This window comes from Chiloscyllium plagiosum, chromosome 44 (assembly GCF_004010195.1).
Source record: "Chiloscyllium plagiosum isolate BGI_BamShark_2017 chromosome 44, ASM401019v2, whole genome shotgun sequence".
Lineage (NCBI taxonomy): Eukaryota > Metazoa > Chordata > Chondrichthyes > Orectolobiformes > Hemiscylliidae > Chiloscyllium > Chiloscyllium plagiosum.
The window spans coordinates 7,311,935-7,334,429 of record NC_057753.1 but is presented as its reverse complement, the minus strand read 5'-3'; the positions used below and the strand labels follow the sequence as shown (position 1 = coordinate 7,334,429).

The 22,495-nt window shown below is 41.3% G+C and overlaps 1 protein-coding gene across 1 annotated transcript; it reads left to right on the top strand.

Moving 5' to 3' along the window:
- Positions 1-19,800: 19,800 nt before the first annotated feature.
- Positions 19,801-22,125, top strand: LOC122543644 (probable G-protein coupled receptor 139). The gene is made up of 2 exons (XM_043682464.1): positions 19,801-19,870; positions 21,224-22,125. The coding sequence occupies exons 1-2, from the start codon at positions 19,801-19,803 to the stop codon at positions 22,123-22,125; spliced, it is 972 nt and encodes a 323-aa protein (XP_043538399.1).
- The last annotated feature ends 370 nt before the right edge of the window (positions 22,126-22,495 follow it).

Genomic DNA, 22,495 nt, shown 5'->3' with positions numbered 1-22,495 from the left:
GACAGGGTACCCTTCATTGTCCAGTATTTTCCAGGAGCCAAAAACCTACGCTATGTTAATCACAGCCTGCAACACGTTATCAATGAGGATGAGCATCTCGCCAAGACCTTTCCCACATCTCCACGTCTCATCTTTAACAGCCACCAAACCTCAAACAGATCATTGTTAGTAGCAAACTGCTCGCTTTCAGGTCAATATCATACACCCATGTCACAGTAGATGCTGCAGCAAGTGTCAGAATGCCGACATGGATAACACCATTATGCGTGGGGACTCCTACCACCATGAACATAGCAGGTACTCATACGACTAAGCCAACATTGTTTATCTCATATGCTGCAGGCAAGGATTCCCTGAAGCATGGTGCATTGGAGAGATTAAACAGAGGTTACGGCAATCAATGAATGGACATTTCAGACTGGAGTGGTCCCTCTCAGTCAGAGAATACTTCAGCAGTCTGGGACATTCAACCATGGAACTTCGGGTGACTGTCCTCCAAGGCGGAGTTCGGGGCAGACAACACCGAAAAGTGGCTGAGCAGAGGCTGATAGTCAAGTTCAGTAACTATGAGAATGGCCTCAAACGGGACCTTGGGTTCATGTCACACTACAGGTGACCCTATTGCAGTATACACACACACAGACAGATCTACACACAGACAGACAGATGCGCACACACAGAAACACAAACAGGCATACACACACAGACCTTCTCTCATACACTCACAAATACAACGCCTCACACCACCTCTCGCAGACCTAAACCCCTTTACACTCACATTCATACACATACACGAACCCTCTCACAGACAGACATAATAACACCCCCCAACGCCTCCCCACACTCACACTCACATGCACATATACACTTATAAGTTTGCGGGATGCATTTGCCCTTGCAGAATTACATTTTACTTTGCTCAAAATCTGCACAAATCCATGTAAGATTCTGTAAATCGATTTTAAAAAAAAAAAATATTAGAATCAATCTAACCATTGTGGCACTTCCAAATAAACCTGTTGAACTATAATCTGGTGTTGCGTGATTTTTAACTTTGTACACCCCAGTTAAACACCGGCATCTCCAACTCAGTAAACAAATTATTCTTATGGCCAGCAATGTAATCTGCTCGTGGCAGCATTAGTCTTCAGGCTCTGACAGCAAATTCCCACTAAATATTCAATCACGGCTGCTGCCAGCCAAATAGAGCAATCTGGAGTGGCAAAAACCTGGACATGGGTGGCACTTTGGCTCAGTGGTCACCTCATGGTGCTCCCCATTTCTGCGTGGGTCTGCTCCAGTTTCCTTCCTTAGTCCGAAAATGTGCAGGTTAGGTGAATTACTGAAAAATGTGTTGCTGGAAAAGCGCAGCAGGTAAGGCAGCATCCAAGGAGCAGGAGAATCGACGTTTCGGGCATAAACCCTTCTTCAGGACTTATGCCTAAAACGTCGATTCTCCTGTTCCCTGGATGCTGCCTGACCTGCTGCGCTTTTCCAGCAACACATTTTTCAGCTCTGATCTCCAGCATCTGCAGTCCTCACTTTCCCCAGGTTAGGTGAATTGACCTACTAAATTGCCCATAGTGTTTGGGGTGTGTGGGTTCGGTATTTTGGTCAGGGGTACTTGTCAACTAACAAGGGAGGAGAATGGGTCTTTGTGGGTTGCTATTTCGGAGGATCAGTGTGGACTTGTTGGGCTGATTGGCCTGTTTCCACACTGTAGGGATTCTATGATGAAAGGCTTTTACCCGAAACGTCGAGTTTCCTGCTCCTCCGATGCTGCCTGACCTGCTGTGCTTTTCCAGCATCACTCTAACCTAAACACTCATTTAGACCCCCAGAGGGGAAACACACAGAAACCTTCCGGAAAGTAAGAGACAGACTCAGGGGCGACAAACTGCCAAAAAGTGGAGGTGCAAACAACTCTGCTCACTATTGTATCATTTCAGACTGAAAATCTCTAGAATTGAGACAAACGAATGGGTAACAGAAAACAGAACAGGGTGTTGGAATCGGTGGGTTTTCTTGTGTTTGTACGGTAAGTATTCCGACAGGAACTCATTCTAAAACAGCCAAACGCTAATCCAATAATCAGTATCTTTCGAATCTGTGCCAGAAAATGTTAATAGAAATCATCTATGCAACCGATTTTCCTACACTCATCTTAGGGTGGCACAGTGGCTCAGTGGTTAGCACAACGCCAGGAACCCGAGTGCGCTTCCTGCCTCAGACGGCTGTCTGTGTGGAGTTTGCACATTCTCCCAGTGTCAGGTGTTGGATTCCTCCGGGTGCTCTGGTTTCCTCCCACAATCCAAAGATGTGCAGTTTAGGGTGGATTGGCCATGCTAAATTAGGTCTTAAGTTTGGTTCATTAATCGGGGGTCAATATGGGTAATGGGTCTGAGCGGGTTAATGTTCGGAGGGTTGGTGTAGACTGGTTGGGCCAGAAGACCTGTTTCGATCTGTCGGGAATCTCATTTAACCTAATAAGATCATCTAACCCTGCGCCTCAACAACTCGCCATGATGGGAGCGCTCAGACAGGAAGTCTTATTTTTTGCATGATGTCCTGGAATTCTCCCAGCAGGAATGGTGTATATGGAACAAAATTCCCCACAATTATTCTCTCTGTCGTGAGTTTCCCTCTGCATGCTTCACTGCAGTTCATTTCCCCAATGGATAAAAACATTTTGAAATTTGCAGACTTTCCTCAGTTTATTTTCACAGCTTCATATTGCGACTCTAAGTCAGAGGAGCAGAGGTAAGCCATCCAGCCCTCACATCTAATTCAATGAAATCATTGCTCCTCTGATCATCCTCAACTCAATTTTCCTGCTTTTCCCCATTCCTGTCGATTTACTTACTGATTAAGAATCTCTCTATCTCACTCTTGAACACCGCCATGACAGCCGTCTATGCTTTAAAAAATCACGAATTCACTACTCTCTGAGTGAAGAAATTCCTTCTCATCTCTTCAATTGCTGCTCCTTGATCCGTGATTACACCCCCGGTCTTAGATTCTCTCACAAGTGGAAACAACTTTTTGCATCTTCTTTGTCAAGTTCCATAATAGTATTGATGAAGCGTCATCAGATTTGAAATGCTAACTTGCTTTCTTCACACGCATGCTACAAGGCCTGCTGCATTTCTCCAGAAAATTTTGTTTTAATTCCTGCTCTTCAGCATCCATAGTTTTTTATTGTATTTTATCACAAGTGTCTTGCTTGTTTAAACAAGGAGTATGCGCGTGTTTTGTTTTGCAGTGCTGTGTGGTCTGGCGCAGAGGGAGTATGTGATTCATCCCCTTTGTTCCCAGATCCAAGCGACACTCTGATTTGAAACCCTCAGTCAATCTTACAGAGGTCTTCTAACTTTATTCTTGCCAATGTCAGGAATCCATGGTCATTTTAGAGTCTGTAGGAAACCAATAAATCTTCAATGCCTGTCTGGGAATCGAACACGGGCTGTATTGGTGAGAGCGTCGAACCACCACACCATCAGGGCATACGCCAGCCACATTTCCACCTTTCCGCAATAGCATTATTTACAACTTCTGAATTTTTTTTTAAATTTGCGTGTATGTTAACCAGAGACAAACTTCTCCGGCAGGATGGTCATGTCATCAGATTCTACAGCACTGAAATAAGCTCTTTAGCCCAGAGTCAACGTTACTTCACTAGTGACCCTTCTTCAGAACTGGATCTGAGGCAGCTGCGGGAGACACATCACCTTCAAAAGTCGGTCATGTTTAAAGGTTCTATACATCATGTAATGCAACCTTGATCATAGCAGAGGAGGGGAGCATCCGCTGCTTCTCCATCCGTGTCACTCCCCTATTGTTTCTCAGTTACACTGCAGTTTGTGTCTGACTTCGTTCTCCCCGGCAGACTAGAACAGTGCTCACGTCAGCTGCTTCTTGTCCATCTGAATAGTCTTCGTGAAACTTTTGGAAGGGGAAACGAGATTTGCAAACACAAACGTATCAGCCCAGACCTTTAGAGGAATTGGGACCATGTTAATATTACTTCACCATAAATGTCAATCGCTCCATTTGGTGTTGACTGAAGCAGGAATATGAACCATTTCATAGAAACATTGTAGTTGCAGCCTCATGTGAACAAGCTCAGTGCTCTATCCACAAAGCCAGGAATCCTGTATTGAACAACTGCCTAGATAAATATTGTGTATAGTTTGATACAATCAGATGCAGTGATAATGTGACCCCCGGTACTGACTGAGATCACAATGACCCTGTCAACCTCACTTCTTCACGATCTCTGGTTTACTGCAGATCATTGTCGAAATGTCACTCAGATAGGTTTGTGGTCATACTGGCATTTGTTTAATGGGGTTTATCGAGACAGTGAGTGGGCTGATGTAAAGACTTTGTATTGACTTAATGTATTTTTGATCGGAAATATTAATGTAATTGTCAGCATTTGGTAGGAACTAATGCATTGCAGGGTGTCTGACGGGAAAGACAAGTTTAAAACGTGACCATGACTTGCAGGGATGCTGGGGTCCGAATGTAAACACGACCAATTTACCACAAAACGGACAGAAACATTAATCAATGCAGTACGTAGATAGAATTTCAGTTGTCTAACATTTTTTGGGATGACAGCCAATGGAGGAGGAAGTGAGATGAGCTCATTAAGGGACGAATGGGAAAAAAACTGTGAGGGAAAGTTGAGAGAGGTGCACGTTCAGTGCTCGCCACGGGGCAACATAAGAGGCAGTGAAATAGTAGAAGGAAGGGTAACAGGAGAGGAGTTGATCAGATTGTATCAATATTAGTGACAATGAAGGTCATTATTTTCCTTGCACTCGTCTTTGGAGGTGAGCGTGAAGAAAATAGGAAAGGGTAGCCATTCAAAAGTAGGAAACTTGTCTCCGATATTAAAATGTCTTACAACACTTCAATTTTTTAATTAAGCTTTATTTAACACCTGCAATATTAACATCTTTAACCGGTCTGGAGTTGATTAACATTAAAAGCATCAGAACCTGCAGGACAGGGACCAGTTCTGGATGTGGTAACAGCTAAATTCCATCACTAGATCTACATTAATATCGCTGGTGTGTGATCAGGTGGGATGAATGAACAAATTTATGTTCACACATGGGGCATGCATGTAGCTTCTCCCCAGTGTTACCGCCCTGGTGTGACTAAAGTTGAGACGATGGAGTGATGACCCCCCCCCCCCCCCCCCACCATACACACACACACACACACGGAGAAGTTGTGAGTCTCCAAGTGTGAATGCGTTTATTTCGCTTGGGTTCTGATGAGCGCTTTAACAAAGTCTCCCATTGAGAGCACTTGAATAGTTTCTCATCGCTGTGAACACTTCGATGGCGTATCAGTGCCTTAGAACATGTTTAGTGCTTCCCACAATCTGACATTTAAATGTTCTCTCATTACTGTGACCTACATGAGTAGGTCACAGTAATGTGTGTGTGTGAGGTTGTGTGAGCTAGCAAATCCCTTGTCATAAACAGAGCAAGTAAATGCCCTCCCTCTCAGTGTGAAATCGCTGGTGTTGCAGCAAGTGTGTGAACCGAGTGAATGTTTTCTCACACACAGAGCAGAGGAACCGCCTCTCCCTCGTGTCACTGCACTGACCTGGAGATTTTAATGGCTTCCTGCAACTCTCACATTTGCACAGCTTCTTCTTGCCATGACGGCAATTGTGTTCAGACAGGCCAGACGATCGGCTGTAGCCACACGGGGCTGCGATGGCCCAGTGATACTAACACTGGATTTATAATCTAGTGGCGCAATATACTCACAGAGACTTGTCTTCTGTAATATACGCAGGGACTGTTGGAGCATAGTATCTCGACAGAGACTGCTGTTCTATAACACCGTCAACGGCACTATTGTTACCAGATTATAAATAGGGACTGCTGCTCACTGTAGTACACGCAGGGGACAGAGGTTTGAATTCCACTGTGGTAGATTGGATTTGAAATCAATAAAACTCTCGAATTATCGAGTGCTGGAAATATCCATCTGGTTCACTAATGCCCTTTAGAGAACACTCTTTCCTGTTAAGGCCTACACGTGACTCAAGACTCGCAGTAATGTGGCTAACTCTTGAGAAGAAAGATGGGTGGCCAAAGAATGCTAGCCTAGCCAGTGACGTCATATCCAATAAATTTAAAAAGAACAAATCGATCGTGCCGAACACATGTACAGTCTCTTGCCATTCCTTCCATAATATCAATGATGTTCTGGTGACGATAAGTTGGTCGATTCCTGCATAATCATGATTTGGCATTTTGTTCAAGTTTGCTGACTGCGAATCCTCACCATCGAATACCTTGTGAAATTGATTTAAAGTAGAAGAAAATGGGCACATGACAACCCATAAATGGAACGAACGAAACTAGTGACTTCTGGGCATTAAGAAAATGCGACTATATGATCAAGTGATCATGGAATCTCTTAAGCCATTGAGGCCATGAGTCTGTACCAATCCTCTGAATTAAGTCCCATCCAAACCCATTCCCGCAACTATGCATTTTTCTAATGGGAAATAACCATTTATTGTAAACAAACTCATTTTTGAACTGATGGCACATAACGAATGACAACTAATGTACGATTATGCAGCTTACATTTAATCCCTTTAAAACGTTAGAAACACATATTAACTTATTCACAGGTATGCAGACAAAAGATGAGTTAAGAAATGCACAAGAAAATGTAAATTCGAAAATCAAAAGTCCAGACCACAAAGTGGAAATGCATATCTCACCCATTTTTATTTTAGCAATTCTGACATGCTTTTTATGTAGAGCGACGGCCCGTCTTTTATTCAATAGGTAAATGGGTGAACCTACGCCTTTTGGTGTAATAAAATTCTTTGAAGTTTATTTTTTCTTAACCGTTTTCTCACTTTCATTTCTAATGTGGCAGGAATTCAGGTTGGCATTTTCGCTGGCTGTAAAGACCAATTACGTGGCAACAATGCATTTACATTAGTAAATGCAACCCGCCTGACCTGCACATTATGGGCCGATGTTAAATGGACAATTCACCTGGCCTGCATATTTTTGCACTGTAGGAGGATCACTGTTTATTTGTAGAGCCCAGCTTAAGGACTCGAACTTGTAGACGAAGTTGAAGTAAACTCGCCACTGAAAGAATTTCACTTTGTTTTTCAGAGTAACATCAGTGGGAACTTGCATTTGCAAATATTTCAGATTCTCTTTGGAGGAAGAGAACGTGAAACTGGTGCCACAGCCCAGAGGGTGCGGTGACGTCGCCACGCTTTCAACTGTGTGCCGACAAGTTTTGATGGTCGCAATATTTGCAACAGTGCAATGGTGCAGACATCAGCGTTACTCATGGGAGAAATGTGCCTTCTCTGGAATGTGCAAGGCACATGCGCGAAAGGACCTTCCTGTTGGGTATTGGTTCTGTCTCAACAAAATATCAGAAAATTGATCCGAAAATTGCTCAAATGTATCCCCAAGATTATCACACCGAACTGGGTAAGCGTCTGACCAATTGCTATATCCACATCATCAAGGTTCTCCACCGTGGGCAGCACGGTGGCACAGTGGTTAGCACTGCTGCCTCACAGCGCCAGGTTCAATTCCTGCCTAAGGCGACTGACTGTGTGGAGTTTGCACATTCTCCCTGTGTCTGCGTGGGTTTCCTCCGTGTGCTCCGGTTTCCTCCCACAGTCCAAACCTGTGCAGGTCAGGTGAATTGGCCATGCTAAATTGCCTGTAGTGTTAGGTAAGGGGTAAATGTAGGGTTATGGGTGGGTTGCGCTTTAGTGGGGTGGTGTGGACTTGTTGGGCCGAATGGCCTGTTTCCACACTGCAAGTAATCTAATCTACACCTTCCCATATTCAATCTAGAAAATATTACCTTGTCTTGTAAAGCTGTCCTTTTGGTGATTATCCGGCAACCTTTCCCTATTTGTAAGGAAATAAAGGGAGATGAGCACGTCATTCAGCCCTTTAAGATCACTATGCCATTTGACTAGATCATGGGAGATTATTTAGTTTAATACAATTTTCCTGCACCATCCGCACATCTTTCAAAACACTGAAAATCTAGAAATCTATCGATTTCTGACTTTAACCTTCTGATTTCTGACTTTAACCTTCTGAATGGCTGAACTTTCACAGTGGTCTGCGAGAGAGATGTCCTATGTGTTTCATCCAAGTGTTACATTTTTACCTTGTTCTGGACACTCTGCTTTCAGTCAGTCCTTGCTCTCTTCCTCACTTTCTCTTAAAGGTAATGTACACCTCTACACGTTCAAAACACAGGAAAATAATTATTTCTGCGCATACCCTGGGAATTACATATGAGTTTTGTTACCATTCTGTCAGCAACCCACACGTTTCGTTCCGTGTCTAGCATCAGGAGCAATTAATCGTACAAATCCTACATTAAACACTCAGGTTGGTTAAACTGAATTACAGGAGAAAGTGAGGACTGCAGGTGCTGGAGATCAGAGCTAAAAATGTGTTGCCGGAAAAGCGCAGCAGGTCAGGCAGCATCCAAGGAGCAGGAGAATTGACGTTTCGGGCATGAGCCCTTCTTCAGGATTACAACACGAAACACTTCTTGGTTAGAAATGTAGGGGGCTATGAAAACTTTATCGTACAATATTCGCAAATCATGGTTGTTCCTGGAATGTGAAACTCAATTGATATTGCTCTGAATTACAGAGAATTCACTAAAAACTGTCAGAAGTATTAATTGGATGTATACGGAATCTATTACGCTCTTTGGGGAAATTGAGAATATTCAGTACTGAACTTTGTACACGATCAATTCTTTAATACGAAGAACAGCACAGATTCAGAATAAACACAGAATATGTTGCTAAGAAACGCAGCATTTCTGGCAGCATCTGTGCAAAACGAAATAAAGTTAATGTTTCAGGTCATTTAACTTTTACCAGAACTGCAATATCTAACAGGTTAGGAGCAAGGGGAGACAAGGACTGAAAGACGGGCTGTGACAGGATGAATGACAGAAGACATGAGATGGCAGAATGGTTAGTATACTCAAGGACACGGGGAATGCAGTTGCCTTCAGAAAGAAACAAAGTAAGAAAAGATGTGCCTGGAGCACGTGCACTGTTGAACAAAAAACAATCAAATTTAAACAAGAAAAGAAATGAAAACAAAATGGGGCCAGAGGTCAAAGTATGAAGTTGATAGTCTCTAAGGTGATTCCAGAAAGCTATAATGAGCCTCACTGAAATATGAGGTCCTTTCTTGAAGATTATATTTAGTTTCACTGGAAGAACGCAGTGAGCCAAGATCAGAAATGTCAGCAAAACAGAAAGATGGAGAACTGAAAAAATAGACCTTTTTCCACCAAAACTTTGCAGACTCTGGGCACCAAGTGCCAGTTTGAAATCTGACATATTCGATGATTGTAAAGATAACTATGGCATATGAAACAAGGGCAATTGAAATCAAATTCAGAAATGTTTCAATCTTGATCTAATTGAATCTTTGAGGGTGCTTTAAGTGTCTGAATAGTCTCTTTTTGTTGTAAATATTCTTTTTTTTTTTACTTTCGGCAATTTCCCAAGACAATGAAAACCCTTTGAAAGGATACATCCGGATCATCCACACCAATTCCCCTCTGGAGCGCAAGGAAGTGGAATGTCAATTGGAATAACAAGTACATCAGCATCTGAAAGATATTTACAAAACATTCAAGCTGTACTTGAGATCTTTAATTTCTCTTAAGTAATTGGGCAACCAACAGTCGTCAACATAGAAACAAAACACTGCACTACAAATGTTGGAAATCTGAAGTAAAAATAGTAAGTGTTGAAGCATCTCAGTCGTTTGGCAGTCTCAACATAGAGAGAAGCTGAGTTCCCATTTCGAGTCCAGTATGACTCTTCTGCAGAGCTTTAGATCAAGAAGCATAGAGCTGTTTTGTTTACTCAGAACCATCTTTGAAGAAGCTGTCTATCAGTCATTCTCTCTTCTCATTTCCCCAAAGTCTTTATTGGAACAATGCAATGGATAGATTGCAACAGACGCCACTCGAACTTGCCATGCGAGGTTTCTGCCCAACCCCACCCCCACAATTTATCTTTATCCTTGTACAATTTTTCAGCGAAGTGATCACCTTCTTCCTAAAGTGCAATGTTCTAAATTGGACACAATGCTCTTAAATGCTTTCTCTTCAGTGATGCTGCCAGGACTACTGAATTTGTCCAGCGATTTCTGATTTATTTCATTTTTGAAGCATCTGCAGACCTTTCGGGTTTTTTTTTTCGTTCAGATCTGTCTCACTCCTAACTGTTCGAAGCACTTCATAAGGAAGATGTTCGGGTGATAATGATAGTCGGAAGAATTAGTTTAGTCGAATTAGTCGAAATTTAGATAATGGTGGAGTATGTTCATTTATATTTTTAGACTGAAAGGTGCATTTACACCATCCAAAATGTAGTCTGAATGTCTACCTCTTAGTTACAATAACTTTTGTAAAACAATATGCTTCTTAGGCAGTTACTGTGGATCGAGGATGACTTTCTTCCACACCGCTATTGTGGGTCCTGAGGTTATGAAATACGTCATTCACTGCTGGATCCACAAGCACTGCCATATATTTCTGCAAGTCAATAATTTAAATTCAGAATTTAAAATAAAAGGAAACTGGGTGAACTTGTTTAATCTTAGAGCAGGCACAGAGGACGCTGTCTCAGTCTGGGTGAATCTGAATCTTCATTCGGAGAGAAAGCAGCAGCGATAGCTCCGCTGGGCAGGTCTGAGCAGCTTCAGAACCTCATTGATAGCACTTACATTCAGAGAATAGGGGAGCTCTCATTCATTTAATATTGATAAAAATCCCACATTTTGCTAGCTCTTTGGCCGTGCCCGCACCTATTTCCCACATATTGACGTTGATGTGGAGGTGCCGGATGATGCTCGGATTTTCACACGCTTCTTCCATTGATTATGATTGTTCAGCACCTGGACCTGCCAGAGATGCTTAAAATATTATTCACAGTTTGTTTTTCAAATTGGATGGTATTAGACTAAGGATTCCCCTGAATTAATGGAGAAACTGCTTTTTATTCCAGAGAAAATTCGAAGGCATACTTAAAATATTTCTTCGACCCAACTGGCATTTTTCTTGATGAGGATGCTCACCCCCATTAGAGAGCTGGTTTTGAAAGGCCTATGACACTCACGTCGATAATGTAACTGCCCAATGCAGCTGATTGATTGTTAGCAGTGAATCGACATTGTAGACTGGCCTGAGAGACGAGACTGCATTAGTGTGCTTCTCCTCTTATAGGATTTTCCATAGGAATCACAGGATGACATATCTGCAGGGATTATAGGTGTAAATGTACATTGTCCATTTCTCCAATTCCTGATAACAGGGATAAACTATCCAGCTTGCAGACAGGTTTGTGATCTTTTTCATCAAATTATTTTCCCCAAATGGTCGAAGACTTACGCTGAATATAGCGATGAGGTGATGTTGAGTATCGCCATCAATTGCTGCACATGCTGAATGAATGCTCCCAAGGTATTGAACTGATCAACATGATGCGTTGGATCACCACTGATCTTGATTGCCAGGAAAGAGGTGAGGACAGTGCTGTGTAGAGGCAGAAGGATGGAAGAGGACCTTAATGCTATCTCGTATATTTCTTTACGAATGCATCAATGCTATTTGGGAAGGTAGCACCTGATTATGCATATGGAAAAATGTATCGTATTACTAAATCTTCCTGACAGTTTTTTGAGTGTTCTCCATCATGAAATAGAAGTAACCTAAGTAGAACAGTTTGCCCACTGAGCCTATGAATTAACTCTATTCCAGTTGGATGCTTATACATCTTCGAGTGGAGGGGTAGTTTTGCAGAAAGGAAGACAGGCGAACGGAAGATGCTTCGATTTTGCAGCCTTGCTTGACCCAGTTTGCACACAGTTTAAATTAGTCGATAATCTGAATCTGCAAACTAAGTGGGGCCAGCTCAAATTTGATTGCTTACTGTTCTGTATGTAATTAAATCCCTTGAAACTTCAATGTGCTGGCTCACACACAAACACGCATGCACAGAAGGCGTACATACATAAACACAGACACGCACACACATGGGCACGTCTCTCTCTTTTGCTCTCTGTTTCTCTCTCTCTCACTCTGTCTGAAGGTTGCTGCTCACTGACCGCAGAAAGACCGTTAATCAGTATGAGAATGCTGTGGCTTGAGGTGGTGTACTCTCATTTTTTTTAAGCAAGGTTTTAAGGCAGAGACACCAAACTGGCTAGTAATGGCCCATACAGTACATACCTTGGGCCGCGTTTTTTTCTTACATTGGTATGATAGAAGCAGTTGGGAAGGACTTTCTAAGATGAAAGTTTCTATTTTCAGAACAGAAATTGCTGGAAAAGCTCAGCAGGTCTTGTAGATAAATCAAAGTTAACTTTTTGGGTCCGGTTTCCTGAAAACTCTGAGTTCTGAGGAAATTTCACGGGACCCGTAACGTTAACTGCGATGAACCATCTTCACAAATGCTGCCAGACATGCAAAGTTTTACCAGCAACATCTATTCGGATTCACAACATCTACAATTTCTTCAGTTTTAATTTAAGATTTCTTGCCGTTTTAGTTTCTTAGGTTCAGTTTTAAGCAGTGGCTGCTGGAGTCTGAAAAGAAAATGTAGCTATATTTTCCCCTCTCCCACTTTCAGCTGCAAGGTCAGGATTCTCAACTGCGAGCGTTGCAGGTGAGAAAATCTAACTGATCAATTTGCTTTTTACACTATGGGGTATGTTTACTATATTGAAACAGTTAATTATTAATAGTTACTGTATCTTACATTATGATAACTTTTCCCAATGAATTAAGTTATTTTGTTATTCGTTCTTTTGCTGTAATTCAACGGCAGTATTTCAATAAATTGAGCTTTGCTTAATGTCGAGTAGTTTGACCAGTTGAATTGGATCTGGAACTCAGTGCTTTAAAAAACGAATAACGAAGGTTAGGGACTATCCACTTATCATATTTTGAGTGGGTATTGAGACTCGTTTTGTGATCAAAATCTCTAAAATTGAGGAATGTCGGGAGAAACCATTGTCAAATATACACTGAGTTTGAAAGGATTAAAAAAAACCTGCAAAATTCGCAGCTGAAAAGTCCAATAATTATGAGATGGTTCGTAAGTCAATGTTTGACGTCTGATATTAATTTCAATCTGTGAAGGCAAGAAATTGAGGTAAAGTCAAATCCTCAGTTGGTAAAGGGTAAGGTGATCTAATTGAAGGGTAGGAAAATAGATTAATGCAGGCGAAAAGCAAACCACGAGGTAAATAGAGATGTTAGAAAGATCAGATGTTTTCACTTCAATAAAAGAGGCCACATGAAACCGCAGTATTAATAGTTTAAAGGAAGCACTGGGAAAACGGATGTGGGAAAGAAGAATAAGCCAGTGAGTTCTGTTAAATTCCAGAAAGAAAGCTCATTGGAAACTAAACAGCTGCACGAGAATGTACGAATCTGTCAGGCGCTCTTTGATAAGAATGTGGCAAGTCCCTTTACATGATTTACTTGCAAAGGTAAGACCCACTCAAATATTCAAGGATGAAGTTAATTAAAGTTAAATTTTAAGAGGTACGAGACCAAGTCAGTCTTCGAAGCTGATAAAGGGTGAGATATGTAATTGTTACAGTATAATTCTACAGAAAGTGATAATGTATGGAATTCATGGTGAGACAAAACGTGTGTAATTAAATAAAGCGATGTTGAAGAATCCAACGAAAATGGTAACATTTTGGTAGCATTACCTGAGAGACTCTCGGTTCCAGGAGTACAATTTGTCGTTGGTAATGATATACCTGTACATCTGGTGGTAGTGATGCGGATGATGTTTCAAACGATAGTGGAAAATTAGAAACTGAGTTATTACAGGGCCAAAAAGTGTAGTCCTGGCAAAGAACAGCCTGTCGGGCAGCATCCCAGGAGCAACAGAATCTACTTTTTGAGCCCAAGCTCTTCATCAAGAGAGGGAGAGATTCACTCCAGGTGAATTAGCTGAAAATCACCCGAAGAGGGCACAACATGGTAGGAAGCAGGTGACAGATAAAAACTCTAAATTCCGACGTTTTCCCTGGGAGATGAGGTATTAGCATTGTTACCAGTGGAAGGAGATCCATTGAAAGGCGAGTTTAGTAATCCCTATCGAATTGAGATAAAAAAAAGTTACGTCAGGTAAACTACCTGATGAAGATGCCAGATTAGATTACATTACATTACATTACATTACAGTGTGGAAACAGGCCCTTCGGCCCAACAAGTCCACACCGACCCGCCGAAGCGAAACCCAGTTATGTAAGTATGTTGAGAGTTGACTTAATAGAGACATATAAGACAATCAGAGCGTTAGATAGGGTGGACAGGGAGAGCCTTTTTCAAGTATGATGGCGGTGAGCACGAGGGGGAATAGCTTTAAATTGAGGGAGATAGGTATAGGACAGATGTCAGAGGTAGTTTTTTTACTCAGAGAGTAGTAAGGTTATGGAATGCTTTGCCTGCAATGGTAGTAGATTCGCCAACTCTAAGTACATTTAAGTCATCATAGGATAAACATATGGACGTCCATGGAATAGTGTATGTTAGATGGGCTTCAGATTGGTCTGACAGTTCGGCGCACCATTGAGGGCCGAAGGGCCTGTACTGCGCTGTAATGTTTTATGTCCTATATGTTGACAACTTTCTATATTAGAGACACAAACTGTAGAAACAGGTGTTAGTTACTGTCCCGCAGAGTACGGAATCAAACCCAAAAGACGTGGTGTTTAATTTGTCCCTAAATGCATTAAATAATGAGGAAGTACTTGAAGAATGGGATGTGTTATTGAACTCTCTGTGTCAGGAGGAAAGAACCCTGCTCAAAGGGATATTGCAGCAGAATGAGGACATACATAGGAATAAGATGTGGAGCCGTAATGTTATAATGCATGATGTGGAAGAAGGGTGTGCTGTTCCGATGGAACAACAACCCTACGGAATTCCTCCTTTCAAATCCATACAGACCCTGAAGAAAATGAATGCGATGCTCAACGAAGAAATCATCGAACGGACTGTGAGTGAATGGATTTTGCCGATTTTATTAGTTCCCAAACCAGATGGGACTCAACGATTTTATGTGGAGTATCGGAAGGTGAACACTGCAAAAAAGTCTGACTCATATCCCGTGCCAAGATTGGAGGACTATACACAGAAAGTTGGACAAACCACCAACATCACAATGTTGTACTTATTGCGTGGTTATTGGCAGATACATGGATGAGAGAAAGCAAAAGAAAATTCTTCGTTTGTAACCTCTAAGTGATGCATTTGTGAAAGGAGGCATTATCAAAGGAGGCATTTGTGAATTTAGAAGCAGTATCATCCACCGCACCAGTTTTAGCTACACCAATGAGATGAGCAATGTGATTTGAGATAGTTGCATACAGGGACCATAAACTTCCTAGTATCTTGGAAATACTTAACGGCACAAACATGAGACTATTTCATTGGAGCATTACATTACAGACTTTTAGTTTACAAATTCTACATGTTGCTCCTCATAAAAGTGTGACAGCAGACTCGTTACTGCGGATTTAAAAGAAAAACTACAGATAAGATTTGACAACTTCCAGCGTTATACATGTGTGTGCAGAAATTAACATGAACGTGTTAATTTCTAAATATTTCATTTCCATGGGGTTAAGAATTAGAAAAAAAAATGACGCCATCTTTTCATATGATGGTTCGTCTTTTCTTAAGGCCAAGTTGTTATGAAGTTGAAGGCGTGTACTGTACCTTTGAAAGAGAGTGAATGCTGTTCTTAACTGAGAGCTGACACATACCTGTGCATATGACTTGATGGCTGTCCTAGAATGCACTGTAAAATTGAAAATATATTAGAGTTAACTGTGAAATGGACATCTCAGTTTTGGTGCCGTTTTTGGCAACAATTCTAATGTAACCGTTCAGTTTAAAATATGCTCCAGGATACTAAGACCCAATCGCGTTTGAATTTATTGCTTTCCCAATATTGAAATAATGAGACGATCCGATGTTGGGGATATAAAATGCGGACATTTGTTGTTTTCATTAAATAGTAGGATTTGGGAGTTCTCTGTCACTCATACTTTAACATATTAGGAAGCAAGGTGATCTTTTCTGAGTGTTTGGATTAATCAACAGATGGTTTCACCTGTGTGCTGTAACAAATTCATATGAATGATTTGAATTTTGCCAAATAAGTCACACGTGTCAGGTACTTGGAAAACCTGAGGCAGGCATAATGCCAGAACCTTCAATACCTCTTCCTGCATGTGAGGAACTTTATGCAAGGATATCAATTTATTGTTTGAGAACGCTACCTCACATAGAAAAAGGACTAATTATTTATTGACTGAAATCAATATGGCTACTAGGTTTCCGAGGACATTCGATTAAGCAATTTCACAACAAAAAAAGATTGTGGAGGAGTCAGTCAAGGATTTGATCAGATCCATGCAGAGGGTTACCATCAGATTGTACTTCGAAATTGTTCATGGAAGTTGCTGATAGCTGCAAAAATAATAAAATTCAAGCCCAATGCGTACCATTCAAAATCACTGCGAGCATTAAAACGGTGGCATTAAACTTTAAAATCCATGTTGAGGGTTTGCCGTCAATGCTATTTAGAGAATTAAGTGTCAGTCGCATATCCAGTGCTCGGTGACCCTTTAAAAGCAAGGTTTCGTGGACCTTCACCTACTCAAAAGGAGAGTGGGCGAGTTGAATTATTTGGTAAGAATGCCAGAGGGAAAGAACGTCAGATAAGACTGGCCGATGCCTTTATCTAAAAGAGCTAAGGGAATTTCGGCTTTTGTGAAACTGAAAGGAATTTAGCAGTTTAAGGTCATGCCACTTGGTATGTGAAATGCGCCCGCCATGTTTCAAAGACGAGCTATACCATCGTTTATGGATTACCTAATTGTGTGCTGCACATTGATGACCTAGTAATTTTCAGTTCTGCATTGAAGGAACATCTGCAGCATTAAGGGGGGGTAGGTATAGGACAGATGTTAGGGGTAGATTCTTTACTCAGCGAGTCGTGAGTTCATGGAATGCCCTGCCAGTAGCAGTGGTGGACTCTCCTTCATTATGGGCATTTAAACGTGCATTGGATAGGCATATGGAGGATAGTGGGCTAGTGTAGGTTAGGTGGGCTTGGATCGGCGCAACATCGAGGGCCAAAGGGCCTGTACTGCGCTGTATTCTTCTATGTTCTATGTTCTATGTTCTATCTATCAGAATTTTTTGACCGACTTTAGGAGGCAGGCTTGATGATCAACCTGGCTAAGATTGAGTATGCAAAATCCCAAGTCACGTTTATTGACTATGTTTTTGGACATAGAAAGATGCCCCCACACTGATGTTCAAACACAGGGGATCAACACCGATTTCACTAGTTTACAAATGACCCCTCTCACTCCTCATCCGAGATCCAATCCTCCAATTCAGCACTGCCGTCTTGACCTGTCCAACCTGTCCATTTTCCTTACCACTATCCGTTCCATTCTCCCTGCTAACCTATCACATTTACGCCCACTTATCAACTTCCTATTTACCGTACCCGCAGGACGACTCTCAACCCCTATTTATCTTTCACCCCTTCCCCTTTCACATTCTCGACGAAGGGCGAATGCACGAAACGTTGACTCTATTGCTTCTTGGATGCTGCCTGACCTACTGCGATTTTTCAGCGCCACCCTTTTCGACTCTGACTCCCCAGCAACTCCAGTCCTCACTTTCTCGCTGTTGGGGAGTTTTGCAAACCACTAACGAGGAGGAAAGTTTAAGATTGGATGGGTTTTATCGCAATTTCATAACAAATTGTTCGCAGTACGGTTGCTCCATTAACTGACCTATTGAACACCTGCAGAAAGTTTCCATAGACAGCAGACTGTCGGAAGGCATTTGATTCTCTGAAAGTTGTATTAACCAAATACCCAGTGTTAGGCACATCTAATTTCACAAAGCCGTTCAAGCTAGCTCTCCACGTTGATGTCGGTGCTATACCGTTATAAGGACGAGAAGATCCAAAGACCTGTGGGTATTTCTGTTTTCAGAAAATTGAATACTCATTAGACTAAATATTCTATGACTGCAAGGGAAACCTAGAACTTGGCATTGGCGTCACACTATTACAACACTTTTAGTGACAGTAACGTTGTTGAGAAAATTATACATACAGATCAAAAATAATTAAAACTTTGGATAAATACCATGATAAGAGATTCAGACTGTCTCAATAGAGATTATTAGCACAGAGATTCAATTTGAAGCTTTCACACGTGGCAGGATAAGAAAACATAATTGCTGTCATGTTGGAGACATTCAGTGGCAGGGCTAAACGGACTGTCACAGGTCTTTATGGTGAATGTTTGCATGCTTACATTCAATGCAGTGTATACATGCTGTCATGTATGAGTACGTGTTTTAAAAATGAAGCCATCTTTGCATGTTGATGGCTTTTTCTCAGGGAGATGACGTGATTGTGCTGTCATTTTAAGAGTTTATTTTGTCCTTTTTGAAGAGCGATTGTAAGACAGAGGGACAACGCTGTCTCTAAGAAAATAAACTCTGTAAGGCCTTGGGATACTTTTTGAAGATTGGAGCAACAGAAACATCCTGGACGTGGCCAGCTCTCACAGACCAGGTTTCCAGTTTAAAAAAAATACTCATGTTTAGATCTAAGGAGAAACCTTTGCAGTCTCGAAAGAGTTTGAAGGTTGTGTGATTGTACCAAGAAACACTTTTCTCTGCATTTTCTCCTGATTTTTTTAACCTCCTGGATTGTACAGCAGCATGTGAGACTCTGTGTCTGAAATTTGCAGTAAATTACACATTGAATATCATATTAAGCCATGATTATATCAACATTAGATTGCAGGTTAATGGACGCATTCTTTGTTTCTTTTGTGGTGCACAAATCCGTATGTTAACATGTACAGGGCAATGGATTTTATATTATTGCATTTGCTTATTGCTATTTATGTTGTCTTAAGCTATATTACGTTGAACTTGATTCATTTGTCAATATTCCTCATTCGAATTCATAAACCACGTTCCAGTTATTAACGCACCAGAAGAATAGTTGGTTTATTTCACAACACAGAAATTGTCGACTTTAAGTATATCAGAAATTCTTTGCCTGAACAGCGAACTTTGGAGGCCTTTCTTCCATTTGTGATGTGGCAGGATAATTGGAGATTTCAGCATTTTCCACGTGGTCAAGAAATCCATACTAAAAATTACATTTGTGACGATATTTTCTATTGGTTGACACGAACTTAGAACTGCGTTGTAAATCAATTTACACTTTTAATCAACAATAATACAGTGAAGACGAAAACCCTTGGTAATGCAGAAAATATCTTTAAAAAATCTGCCATCAAAAAAGACAATATTTTTTGCAAAACTGAAAAGATGATGACCAATGTTTAGGTTAGCTATGAGACGATGTCTACAATGAGAAGCTACATTTGATGGAGAGAAATCTACATGGCTTGTCAGGAGAATGCAGCAGCAGAATTTACAGCCAGTGACTATTCAAATTCATCTTGTCAATGTTATAAACTGTAGTAGTGAGATAATGTGTTTGTTCACTGAATCTAAAGGGAGATTCATGTTGTAACTTGGTTGTCTCCCTTGAGACGCTCACGCAGCGTAGAAGAGGAATAAATTGACTGTGTCACAAATGAAGGTCTACAGTCTCGGGAATTCCGTTAAATCCTAAAGACGATGCATGGTGCAGCCAATAGTCCAGTATTTGCCATTTGCTACTGTATTGTCGGTGTCCTTGGTGTCCCTGGTAAGTGAAAAATCATAAGTGATTGCCTAATTCATTTGCAAATTTAGTTGTAGTTGTTAGTGTCCAGAAATGTCTCCTATTTCTGGCTTTATTTCCATCAACTTCAGCGCAGTGTGAGAGAAAAGTACCTCACCCGAACGCGGATACATTAGAAACACAAACAGAAGTTTCTGCAAAAGCTCAGCAGGTTTGGCACCATCAGTGAAGAGAAATCAAAGTTAAGGCTTCGAGTCCAGTGACCTTCCTCACAACCGTGCTGAGGAAGGGTGACCAGACCCGTAACTTTAACTTTAATTTCTCTTCACAGACGCTGTGAAACCTGCTGAGCTTTTCCAGCAACGTCTGTCAATGTTTCTGATTTACAGCATCAGTAAGTCTTTCTTATATGTTAATTTTTTTTAGTCTGAAACACTAAACGACAATCTCCAGCCTTTCCCATCATATGGGATAATCAAATAGCATGGAATCATGTGATCAATTTTGCTGGTTATATTACCATGTTGAGATACATATTATGATAGTGTAAACGATTCATTAAATTAATTACAATGTAGCACTTCACTCAGGGATTTCAACAATTCAAAGCTCGATCACTGGAAGTATGCAATGTGTACAATATAACAATTTTCCCACTGGACAGTCTCCATTTTAAATGTGATTTCTGGAATTAATTGGCAACCTTTGTGAAGGTGTGATTGGGCTTGCAAGATTCATCAAACATTTAATTTCATTATTTATTTTTTATTTCAAATGATCATCTTAACTTTGGGCAGCGTGAATGCCAATATTTGTTGATTATATACAGTTGCCATTTACAAAGGCGGATCTCGGCTTCTTTCTGCAATGACTGCTGTATGTGTCATCTGGCTACCTGAAAGTCGCTTTAACAAACATATTTCATACGGAGCTGCATAATATTAGGCCAAAAAGTTTGAAAAGAGCAACGGTAATAAAAAATGGCCTTAGTGAATAAGGAGAAGTGAGTCATGGAGTAGGTAGCGGGGGGAGATGGGTTCCTCCCGAGTTTAGAGCTTTGGTGGATAAGCACGTTTCCCAGATTGAGGGATGCATTCATCTCCGAGTATTAAAAAACACATAGTATTGCAGGTATGCGGTGACTTCAAATACTTCTAGACTTCTTTAAAATCAGGAAACGCTTTGAGGTGTTGAAAATGCTATTGATGTATACAGTAAAAATCAGGACAATAAAATAAATAAAAAACTACCCTTGAATGATTGGAGTATGCAGGTGGCTTTGTGATGGTTCAGACGTTTTCCACTAACAGTGCAGATGAAGTGTAGCTATTGCTTGGAGTCTGTTCATAACATTCTTTGCTTTTTCATGTCTCACAGCCAACTTGCTGGCGATCATAGTTCTATCCCGAGGGCGGTGTGGACTATCTCGTTGCATCACCTTCTATCTAGTGATGATAGCAGTGAATGATTTCCTTGTTATTGTCATTGCCGTGATCCTCAACCGAATAGGTGGCACTTACTTTCGCTACAGTCTCTTGTCCACCACCCCTGGATGTACAGTCACCAGTATGCTGGCTTATACCACACGGGATGGTTCAGTCTGGCTGACTGTGGCTTTCACCATCGACCGTTTTGTGGCCATCTGCTGCCAGAGTCTGAAGACCAGATACTGCACTGAGAAATCTGCAGCACTAATCATCGGAATCATATGTGCTATGAGTTGCGTCAAGAATGTCCCTTACTTCTTTATTCACGAGCCCTTGTACATTCTGGATGGGGTGCCTTGGTTCTGCGGTATCAAGGACAGTTACTACATTTTGTCAGTCTGGCAAGTCTACGACTGGATTGACCATACCTTAACCCCATTCCTCCCATTCTTCCTCATTCTGTTGCTCAACACCTTTACTGTCAAACACATCATAGCGGCTAGCAGATCCCGCAAGAGGCTCAGGGGAACCGAACATCGACAAGATCATGAGATGGCCAAACGCAGGAGGTCCATTATTATGCTTTTTGCCATCTCAATGAGCTTTCTTCTCCTGTGGGTCACATATATTGGACGCTTCCTCTACGTGCGAATTTCAGGCGAGGGATACTTCACTGGCCTGGATTTCAATAATCCACGGTACATTCTTCAAGAGATGACCAACCTGCTTCAGTTAGTCAGTTCCTGCAACAATGTCTTCATTTACGCAGTATCACAAAATAAATTCCGCGAGGAACTGCAAAAGGTGATGTTATGTCGCTTTGCCAGAATAGCCAGTTGCATTAAACGTTAAAAAACAAAATAATATTCGTTGATTTATTCTTTACCACCAGAGTTTCCCAAAATGCCGCACCCACCCAAACCTGAATTAGACAGTTTGAGATTGCAAGTCCTCACTTTGTGAGAGATAAGGACCGTCATCCATGATGAGAGAAAGTTGGACTATTCAAGTCCCTGCCTACTTGGGTCAGCTATTAACCTCAACTACCTTTTCTGGAACGAAAACACCACTGTTACCAGTCTCTGATTTGAGCCATTCTTCCGTCTGCTCTTTTATATGTCCCTTTGCTTAATGACAGATACCAATTCGGGGTAAAAACAATGACAGCAGATGCTGGAAACCAGATTCTGGATCAGTGGTGCTGGAAGAGCACAGCAATTCG

What these genes read in the sequence shown, in the direction of transcription:
- LOC122543644 (XM_043682464.1), top strand. Translation starts at nt 19,801, where the DNA reads ATGCATGGTGCAGCCAATAGTCCAGTATTTGCCATTTGCTACTGTATT. An exon ending in CGGTGTCCTTGGTGTCCCTG is followed by an intron (nt 19,871 to 21,223) that starts GTAAGTGAAAAA and finishes CATGTCTCACAG; the next exon opens with CCAACTTGCTGGCGATCATA.